This window comes from Athene noctua, chromosome 16 (genome assembly GCF_965140245.1).
Source record: "Athene noctua chromosome 16, bAthNoc1.hap1.1, whole genome shotgun sequence".
In the NCBI taxonomy this organism is placed as follows: Eukaryota; Metazoa; Chordata; class Aves; order Strigiformes; family Strigidae; genus Athene; species Athene noctua.
This window is the reverse complement of record NC_134052.1, coordinates 6,545,426-6,556,139: the sequence shown is the minus strand read 5'-3', so window position 1 is coordinate 6,556,139 and position 10,714 is coordinate 6,545,426. Positions and strand designations below refer to the sequence as shown.

Genomic DNA, 10,714 nt, shown 5'->3' with positions numbered 1-10,714 from the left:
TGTCACAGGTTGCCAAAGAAATTGAGATCAAGGGCTCTCTAAGAATACCTAGTGACCATCTCGCAGCCCTCTCAGAAATTAATTGCTGAGTCTTGCTCTGTTTCTGAATGAAAAAAAAAATAATCCCTACCATCCAACTGCAATTTCAGTATCCTGGCTCAGGAGGAAAGGGGGATGGTGTAAGAGCTGCTCCTTCAAGGAAGAGGAAACTTTCTTTCTGCTGTGAAAATAAATGAAGGACTTCCCCACATGAGAACAGCAAACAGAAAACATTAAAGCTTGTGAAAATATTTAACATCAGGTTGCATTTGGTGGCATTCACTGCCATCATTAAGATCAAAGCCAAAACCACCCAGATTGGATCCACAATACAGGCAATGACAGCAATTAAACTTCTCAAGGTTCCTGAGAAATATATGGGATTAAAATAATATGGGATAATATGCTAATAGTATTTTGAGATGGCCTGGGATAATATAAAATATGATAATATGAGATTAAAAACTAAATAACCGAAGAACAAGGAAATAATGTACAACCTAAGAGCTAACTACAACTCCACACCTGCAGTTATCTGTGGCATAATGGAGGACAAGAGGGTAATTTCAGATCTGTGCACGCCATCAGCAAAGCTGCTCTTCCTACACAAGTCTGTAGAAAAGCTCCTTCTGCCTCAGTGGGTCAGAGCAAAGTCCCCAGTCCATGTTCAGCAGGCTGCACCCTGAAAAAAGTTCAAACCCACAGGTATGAATGGGAATAAGCATGTTGTCAACAGGAACAGATTTCATGCCCCTAAAGGATTTCCTAAAGCATGGCCTCAGTGATCAAATTGTAGAGGTTTCAGACCAAGCTGTGTCTAATACTGCATCTAAGGTTTTAAGCAGTGGCAAAACCACGCTGGAACTTGTATTCTCAAAGTGCATTCACTACAAACAAATTTCCTATTTTTTCCCCTCATGCTGATTTCCAAATGTGCCCAAATGACATATTTACTATCACTGTCTTTCACTCTCCATTTTACACACCTTCTTCTGAAGGATTAAGCAGAGAGAAAACAGTCTGCTTTAAATGTCTCACGGTGAAAGCAAGAAGACCACATATGCCATAAATAATTTAGATGAACAATTGCTTTGTCAGAACACAGATGTCTATCACTGCAGCTGCAGCAAAGGCAAGCAGAGGCTGCGGACTGCAGTAACCTGGGTGCTGCAGGCCAAGGCTCTACCTGCAGACCACAAATGCCGATGCCAAAGCTGATTATTTCTATTTCCATGAGACTTTTACACTGAAGAGCATCAACTAACAAAGTGTCAATCTCCTCCCAACTCCTCAGGAGCTCACAGTAGTTGTTTTTGTTGTGGTGGGGTTTTTTTGTTGTTGTTGTTTTCTCCTTCCTTTTCTCTTTCTCCTCTGCACAATGATCTACTTTCAGCTCATTTTTATGTGCCACTCTCCACCATCCTACCCCTTTCCTCTCTCCTGGACTCCCCTCATTTCACTCTCCTGCCCCAGACAGCTGGGGATGAATGAGCGTTTTCAGAAACATTTCTGTTGTCAGGAGTCCATGGATTGTGAAACTGCATCAGTGATCACAGCATCTCCCATCTCCACCTTCTGCAAAAGAACAGCTAAGAAACGAAGGAGATATAGTTAAGAGCTTTTTTAGCAAGACTAAGCATAAACCAATGACAACTTAGAAAGCCTTTCTTTAAAAATACACTGTCCAACCCCCTACTTTCACTGCCTCCTGTCTCAGCCCTTTCCTACCAGCACCTCATCTCTCCCATGACCTAAATCCTTTTTAGCTCCAGGAGTTATCCAAATAAAGCTACTTTGCAATCAGAACAGAGTGTAACCAGGTTTGAGGGTGCTTTATAATGCTGCAGGCACTTCTTGACATAGAACTAAATATTCTGCATAGTTAAGTGCTGCTTCGCACATGCTTGTTATATCACAAGGTCATGTCACCCCATTGCAAGCCTCCTGCAACACCCTTCTATTTTTGTTTACCAAAAGCAATTTCTTTCCATTCCATGCCCTTGGAGCCAACCACTAAAGAACAGTACTAGGGAGGATTCTTGGCCACAAGCAAAGAAAAAAAAATCCTGAGAAAACAAAACCAAAAAACACCCTGGCATAATTTTTTCTCTTAGCTTCCAAATCACGACAATCAACTGAAAAAAAAAAAAAAAATCTTAAAAACTCAAATCTCTATTTATTCCCATTCTTCTAAAAACCAAATCAGTCAGGTCAGGCTATGGCAAAGCTGGAACAACAGTGCACAGAGCTGGGAAGACCTGTGGTTGAGAATGACACTATACTAAGCACATACTAAATCCGTGCTCGCTTCATCATCTGCAAAATACAGCCGGCAGACCCCAAGTGCCATTCTGAATCAGCACAATCATGCTGGGTTTGGGTGCAACATTTCACACATTTGGACATAAGACTAACTGGCTTTGTGGGCTTAGTATCAGCTTTATTTTCAATTAATTTTGCATGGCTTTCCACATCACAGTCAACTATTTTGAGGCACAACCTATTTAGCTGAATTTTCTCCAGCAATGAGTCATCACGTTAAGCCTCCCACTGATGGAGTTGCACTACGTGTAACCTCTGAGTACTGCTCTCTCCCCAGTTCCCATGGGATGGGGAAGGCTCTGTAGAACAAGCAGCACAGGATTCAGGGAAGACCTTTCAGAAGAGACCTAACATTTACACTGAGGATATGCCCATTTATTGCTCTGACATCAACCATGTTTCCCGCAGATTAAATGCATTAAATTACATGACTGAGGGAATACACAATTAATCTGCAAAATGAACACAGACTGGACATGGAAAAAGGCTTCAGAGATATGAGACAAAAAATAATCATAATTTGTATTTACTTCTGTTCTACACGTTAATTTCTCTAGCCTTACACCACTGGGGAGACACACAGTACATCTGCAGATCTCCTACCACTGGATACATCGTCAGGAAAAGTGCAATTGAGAAAGGGCGTTTTTCTCAGTATTGCTTTACCTCCGTACTCAGCTCTCCTGAAAGGCTGGTAGACTGCTTATTTTCTGTGCCATATTACAGTTCCAAACCTTCACAGAGAAGTTATCCGGGTTGTTAAAGGCACATGGCATTGCCTGTGTTTTGTGATAGTACAGAGTGTAGTTTAAAAATAAATCTTTCAGACTAAATATTACTACATAACTGCCTGAAATTTCAGGGACTCTACTCAATCCTGATAGTCATTGCCATTTCTGCTTTTCCAGCTTGTAACCTCTGTGTTCTCACTGCATACTCTAAGCACTAAGGTAACCCACATTCAAATGAATAATTTCCTACTAAACACCTGGATGAAATTACACTGTACAGAATGCAGTGCTTGCTCCCCAAGAAAAGGACAAAGCTAACTCTTACTAACGCACCAAGCACCTGTCACATTGCCTTCTCTTTCCTTCCAGTTCAAGCACATTAGGTGTAGCTCTGCTTCAATAAATTAAAGCATGTGCTTTCTTCCAGGTAAACACCATTACAGTGACAGACCCACTCCTTTTAACAACAGTTAATTATGAGTTCAGCGTCACAACAGCCTTTTTTTTTGTCAGTATTAATTACTTTCATCTTAAGCTTTGGCAAAGTACTTAAAAGAAGGGACTATATATATATATCCCACATCTAGCAGAGGTAAAGAGCATTTACGACTAATCTGTGCTCCAGGAGGCGAGATGAAGCTATGAAAAGGAATAATCCCAGGAAACAGGCTTTTGAGCAGAGATAAACAGAGGCTGATCAAAGGCAAAGAGCTGGAAAAAGCTCACTGCAGAGAAGCTGTAGGGATCTACTTTAAGCTATAGTGGAAAAAACAGATATTATTTAAATAAGTGACCATAAACTTGCGTTCACAACTAAAGCTTGATTTTTGCAAAACATTTAATATATCACAGTAGCCCGTACAGTTATTTCCATTAAAGTGCACCATGGGGCATAACTGGGTTTCTCACTGTCATGAACTGTGACGCATCAAAACAGAAAACAGGATTTTTTATTTTGCAGCCACTCCACAACCTAAATTTCAGTACACACAAGTGAATTGGCAAACCAAGAATTTAGCACCAGCGAAGCATTCATGGAATAAGTTTGCTTTGAACAAAGACTTTGAGGATGAATCAAACCGCAGGTTCAGATATGTTTAAAGTCTGAACTGTTCAGATGGCTCTTACGAAAGATCTAAACTTTCCTGTTTGCCTGATCTTGCCTCCAGTGGCGCAAACATTTGAAAAAGGCCCAGGTAAGTGAAGAGTGAAATGAATCGTAATCCTGTTAATCTTCCCACTGTGTTTTAGCTGAGACTCCCTTCCTTGCTGTCCCCAGCTGAGGAAAGTGTTTAAGGCACCAAGACCTGGCTCAGCCACATCAGTCAGGCCAAATGCTGCTTCTGTCAAAGCGCTGTGATACAAAGATAACATAATTGACTAGAAAAACACAGGCAATGAAAAATTAGCAAATATATATTGAAATCAGTAATATGCTAGTAAGATTTGGAGACAAAAATTCCCTGGATAATTCTACAGACATAGAAAGACAGCTGTGCTGGAACAAGAATACCTCAATGCAGAAAAGCAAAAAAGACCCCACAACACCCAGAAAAAGACAAAGTGTTTCTTGTGGTTGCTGTCTATTGGAATTCACCACAAAATATAAAAATTTATCTTTAAAATGTTACACTTTTTAAAAAAATATTGAAACAAAATAATAACAGCTGTTAAAAGCTTATTTGTGCCTTTGGAACAGGACATCAAAATCCAGCTACTTTGCAGCACTGTGAATAGCTGCAAGTCTCTCGTAGAGAGGCCGTATTTTTATTTTAGTGATAAAACTGTATTTGGGAGAGGTAAGTCAGATAAAGGTGATGGCAAATATGTGAACAGGAAATTCGTAACCTTTAGTTTCCAGTTAAAGTGCAAGGAAGCAAAGACTTGCTCCGAAACAGAGTCAAAAAGTGCAAATAAAAGATCTGCAGTACCAGGGAACCTTCTATGCCAACAGTTGGCACATGGTCTCTGGGTATTGAGAAAGACACGTACACCAAGATTTCCAAATCCTTAAGCAGTGTTAAAGCCCGTGGGAGTTTTCCTGTATGTTTCAATGGATTAGGCTTTCACTTTGCTACATTAAGCAACAGTCCATGTCTACAAAATCAACTGACTGGTGTAACAGGCACGTATTCGGAAACTTGCTTTTGTCAGGCATGACTTTTGTTTTGTTTCTTTTTATACCCTGTAGTTTTGAGAACCTGTGCTATATTAACCCATTTAAATACTGCAGAATTATCAGTCTGATCATACATCTCAGTAGTCACAAAAATACCAGGAGACTGGATCATCCAGAGAAGTGAAGAGCAGCAGCAGTATCTTTACAGACATCAGGAACAGATTCTCAAAGACACAAATACTGATAAAGTTTAAGTGGTTTTCTTTCATTGTTTAAATAAAAGTTTTGACAATAAGCATATCCCACATTATTTCCGTAATAAAAAGTTTGTATGACACTAGTTAGAAGTGGACAGAAATATCCATAGTGATTGCACAAAACATTTGTGAAACTGAACAGCATTTCAGCGAGTCGGTTGGTTCAAAAACAACATTTCCTGTTACAAGGCTTTGTCTATATAGCAAAGTTATATAAAGATAACCTAAAATAGAAACTTAAATTTAATGAAATTAATCAGAAAACCTTCTGGGTATATAATCCTTTTTCATGGTGAAAGTGGCTTATGGCCTTGCTTAGCTCTACTGGGAGCAGGCTTACATTACATCAAAAGAATGACTGCAAATGAATTTGCATTGTTTAAACAAACTTAGTTAAAACAAGTATGAGTTAATCAGTGCAAATTTTCCAAAAAGTCAGCTTAAAAGGCAATTGAACGCAAAAACGGGAGGAGCTTGGAAAAAAAAACCCATCATCATAACCTCCCGAAACAGCTTCTTTCTGAGAGGTGATCGGTTTCTAAGGATGACAGCAGCTCCACTGAATTCAGTTGAAATTCGGGTGAATACAGCTCTCCTCAGAGGCAGACCATGTGTGGAACAAACACTGCTGTATTTATTGCAAATGCTGCCATTGTGTTGCTGGAGCCGAGATGTTGGGATGGCAAAAAGAAACATGCCAAGATTAGACTATGGTGCATCATAGCCTGTATTCAGCAAAATAATCAATCACCCTGGAGCCAAACACCACAGACAGATCAAGTCTGCTCTCAGATCAGCGGACAGCATCTGCAGCCTTGCCCAGAGACCTTTTTGGCTGTCCTGCTCATCACTACAACTTACAACACTTCAAACAAATTTTGTGCAATTGTGTCATGAATAAGCCTTTATGAAATAATAAAAAGCTTTTCAAGATAAAAACTATGCTAAATGTCTGACTGATATGCTGAGTAAATCCATCCCACCTCATACCTATTCATTATATAATAGTAGTGTTTTATTCAGTAGTGGGTTTCCAGCCACAGCTTTCTGTGCAATCAAAATTAAGTAGCTTATTGATATTGCTGGATAAGCAAGGATAAATATTGCTTCAAGCACACTGCTTTGCAGCTCTTAGGATAAACAATGTGTTTCATTCATTATCAAGCAGACTATTCAGGAAATAGCAGGTTAAACTAAGTTGTTCCTAACACCCGAATTTCATTTTTCTTCTAGAAGAAACATACCACAAAGCGCTCGTTGCAAAGTGTGCAACTTGTAAGACTTTAAAAAAATTAAACCCCCAATTTTCACATTAGACTTGTTAGCAAAATTGGAAGTTTTTTTCTGTCAAGAATAAAATGACTAAATATTACATATACTTCACCCAAGGAGAAAGTTAAGGCTCGTTTTTCAAGAGTTTCCTTTTCAAAGGCAGGCACGAATTTAAAGTCAGTCTGCTTAAGACATTACATCTCCGATTTACTCTCTGTTGCAGAAGGTGCAGGCAGCAAAGAAGCATGTGTGGCAAGTTACTGTATTTAACACTTGATAACATGAGATGTTCTAGTTTCACAACAGAGCTATATACTGCTTTAGTGAGTATTGATACTTTCGCAACACTTAACAGCACTGTCATTATTAGAGCTTTCCCATAAGGCAGTACAAATAGGAGTATTAAAAAAAAAAGTTTGAGGTTTGGATCATCCACTATTTTGACATAAATAAATCAAAAAGAAAGAGGGAGAATTGATTTGAGATCAGTCAAGCTCTTAAAGAGCAAAGATCTCTGTCAGCCTTTGATCTGCTCCTCCGTTTATCAGGAAGAGGAAAACAGGTTTCATCTCTGATCTCTTTGCTGAGAACACCAGTCAGCAGCTCCTAAACAAGAGCAGACCTCTTCCAACACCAATATTTTTCTTCCAAGGGAGAAGCGCATTACCACCTGCCAGCCACTGGCTAGTACAGATTTGGTGTCCTCCAGCCCACTACCTTGTTCCTTACAGCGGAAATACAGTAGCCATTTCTACATTCAACTACTCCAGTACTGAAAGAAAAATCCAAACATTTTAAAATTTATCTGCTGTAACTGTATTTCTTTGAACTCAAAGGTATATTTGGAAGAGGTAGTCCAGGGGAAAAGGGTTTCAAGTACCAAAATCTGTATGTCCCATACCAAGCTGACAAACCTATCAGCACACCGAGGAGCTTTTGACTGAAGTCATGAAAATACACAGCAGTACAGAGAAACATGAACACCCAGATCATGGTGAGAAAACACAAGGAAACAAACAGGATGTTGATCACAACATGCAGCTTAGAGTTCTGGTCTATGGACAAGGCTTCCAGCACAGCCACTTCCTCCACAATCATTAGAGCACAGTACGAGAGCAGGAAACAGTGACCTGAGATATCAAAACCATTCCAGATGCCGTTGTCCTGGTGGCACTCCTGCTTGGTGGCGTACAGCCGGCGAGGGTCGCCGAGTTTACTCGAGGTAGAGCACGTGCCGGTGAGATTCTCGACATACATGAAGAGTCTGGTGCACACGTACCAGACGGCAGTGCCCACCAGCAGCGCGCTGAGACGCCGCAGCACCATCAAAACGCTCTTCGTGGGACCATAGAGGAACTTGCTCTTGGCAAGCTGGTAGGTGGTGACTGCGATGAAGGGCAGCAGAAGCCACAATGTCCATGCCCAAGCCACCTTCACAAAATATCTGCCAGAGAAAAGCCAAAAGAGAAACATGCATGTGTAAAACTTCACAGGAGCTGAGGTAAGTGGTGGTTCTTGAAGTAGAGGGTTTTTCAAGATCAGTGTTCAGAACTATCTAAATTAGACACTTGTGCCCTCTCCTCAAAGCAAAGCATAGCTATAATCTTAACCCTCTCCCCACTATTTCTCTCAGGCCCAACACCTGAATACTTCCTCAACCAGGTACTTTGTTTCCCAGGCAGTGTTCCCTTGGACTCAAGCCCTCGTTCAGACTTGCAGTTCACTTTTGCAATAGCTTTTACCCTATAAACCCGCTCAACTCTGCCCTACTCAAAATGCAGCTGCAGAGAACGTATTTTTAGCTTGCCACCCTGACCACAGTAACCCTTTTCTCTGACTCTCTTCCCTCACCTCAGTTATCGTTGCTTTCAAAGCCCTTCACAACCTTAGCCTCTTCTTACTGAGTAAGACAGCCAGAAGGGCTGACACTTCTGTCATCGTGAAGCCTTCCCTCTGTCATCACCTTATAAAATAAATGAAGAGACACAATGTGTTTGATCCTTTGCTGTCCCTCCAGTTGGACAGCTTTCCTTTGCCACACACAAATTCTACCACCTCTAAATTCACCCTCTGCCTTGAAAATTTTTGCTGTCATGCCCATAAAATTTTGAAAACCAGCTGATGATATCCTGTTTAGGAGACAATACTGCTTAACTAGTTCTCTTTTCAAATCTTAATGTGGAGCATGTGCAAGTGAATTTACTAACAAGTTAAGGAGATCATAGTCTACAATCTTCTTTCTCCCATTAGCACCTTCCAATGCAGCTTGCCTCCTATCAGCTGGTGGGAGAGGGGAACTGTGCAGCTTCCTTGTACCCATACCCTGGTTTCAGAAGCAGAGACAGCAGAATTCTGGTCTGTGGCTGAGCTATAGTCATCACTTAATCATCACCTCAGCACCAAAACCAAGTAGGAACAGAGTTATGTACTTTCATTAAGACCTTAACAAAAACTGTCATGGTCTTGCCCAGGATTTTGAGGAATACCTCCTTTACTCTTAATTTTACAGAAGTGGCATCTGTTTGGCAACTACAGCTGCTACCATGAAATAGTAATTGAAAACAAAATCCTCATTTTATTGAGCAGTTAAAAGCAAAGAAGGCTGCTAACATAATTGCTGCTGGCAAACCAGCAGGCGAGTTATTTACGGGGGAAAAAAAATTGCTTGAGAAACTGTCAGTACAGATGATCTTCCTCTATTTAAAAAAGAATTGAACTGTATGATGTTTTTATTGCAAGATCAATTTCACACTCTAAGTGTTCCTGTCAATCTTTCTTTTCAATCACACTAAAAGCAGCTCCTCTCCTGCGTCACCAGTTACAAATTCAAATCAATAAAGTACAAAATTCCCCAAGTCAGAGGAGAAACCAGCAATTTTAGCTTTACTTTCTGGTCAGCAGCAGTTAAAGCACCCATGCACTTAGTGCCCAGCTCACTGACTTCCTTATGCCCTTCAAAATGTTCAAACGTAGTTTTAAAGAGTGACTAAGCCAGTTAAATCACTGCTTAAGCACTAGAAAGAAGTGGCAGTAACTCTGCTCTTACAAAACACGCTAAAAGAATTTTCTTCAACTGCTTTTAGATCAGTTCAGTAACAATCAGTTTACTCGAATATGAGTAATTACCGAGGGGCTTAAGAAAAAACTTCCTTTTCCAATAGCAACTGAATGGGAAACTCCAGTTGTTCCGAAACAAGTGAAGGAGTTAACAGTCCCCTGGACCACAGCAGGAAATCTGACAGCACCCCCCGCCCCAGCTCACGCTCACCGGCTCGCCCACACCCGCGGCGCGGGGCCCGGCCCGGCTGGCACAGTCACAGCGAAGCCACCCTCAGCCGAGCCCCGCGGCCCCTGCCCGCCCCCAGCCGCAGCAGGCGGCGCCCCCCGCCCCCCCGTGCCGCAGCGAGGGCCTCCCCGCCCCGAGGCCGCTCGGGGCAGCCCCTCCGCCCCAGGGGAGGACACGGGACCCCGGCGCGGCCCCCGCCGCCCACCCGCCCCCGTGAAGACCGGGGGATCCAGCCCTGCGGGCGCCCCGCTCCCCCCCCGCCGGCCCCCCCCGGCTCTCCTCACACGTTGAGCGGGTTGCGCTTGTTCCGCATGGGCGTCTCGGGCACCAGGTCGCCGTCCTTAAGGGCGGACCCGAGGAGGACGATGGCGAGCAGCAGCCAGGGCAGCCGGCGGCGCACCCGCCCGGCGGCCAGCGCGCCCCGCAGCCACCGGCCGCTGCGCCCCAGCCGCTCCATGGCCGCCGCCGCCCCGCCGCCCCGCCGCCCCGCCGGGTGACGTCACGCGGCCGCGCCGGCTCCTCCCTCCGCCGCCCGGCTCGGGCGCCCCCTCGCGGCGCCCGCCGGGTGGGGGCGCGGGAGCGGCGGGAGCGCGGGGGCCTCGCGCGCGGGTGCTGCCGCGCGGCGGCGGCCCTGCAGGGCCCGCGGCACGAAACGCCCGTCCGCCGCGTCACCGGGCGAGAGGAGAGC

At 43.3% G+C, this 10,714-nt stretch overlaps 1 protein-coding gene across 1 annotated transcript; it reads right to left on the bottom strand.

Annotated features, from left to right (window-relative positions):
- Window positions 1-3,931: 3,931 nt before the first annotated feature.
- FITM2 (fat storage inducing transmembrane protein 2) lies at window positions 3,932-10,496 on the bottom strand. The gene is made up of 2 exons (XM_074920373.1): window positions 10,311-10,496; window positions 3,932-8,184 (listed from the first exon to the last, which is right to left on the bottom strand). The coding sequence occupies exons 1-2, from the start codon at window positions 10,481-10,483 to the stop codon at window positions 7,542-7,544; spliced, it is 816 nt and encodes a 271-aa protein (XP_074776474.1). The 5' UTR covers window positions 10,484-10,496; the 3' UTR covers window positions 3,932-7,541.
- Window positions 10,497-10,714: the final 218 nt, after the last annotated feature.

What these genes read in the sequence shown, in the direction of transcription:
- FITM2 (XM_074920373.1), bottom strand. Translation starts at nt 10,483, where the DNA reads ATGGAGCGGCTGGGGCGCAGCGGCCGGTGGCTGCGGGGCGCGCTGGCC. An exon ending in AAGCGCAACCCGCTCAACGT is followed by an intron (nt 8,185 to 10,310) that starts GTGAGGAGAGCC and finishes TTTCTCTGGCAG; the next exon opens with ATATTTTGTGAAGGTGGCTT.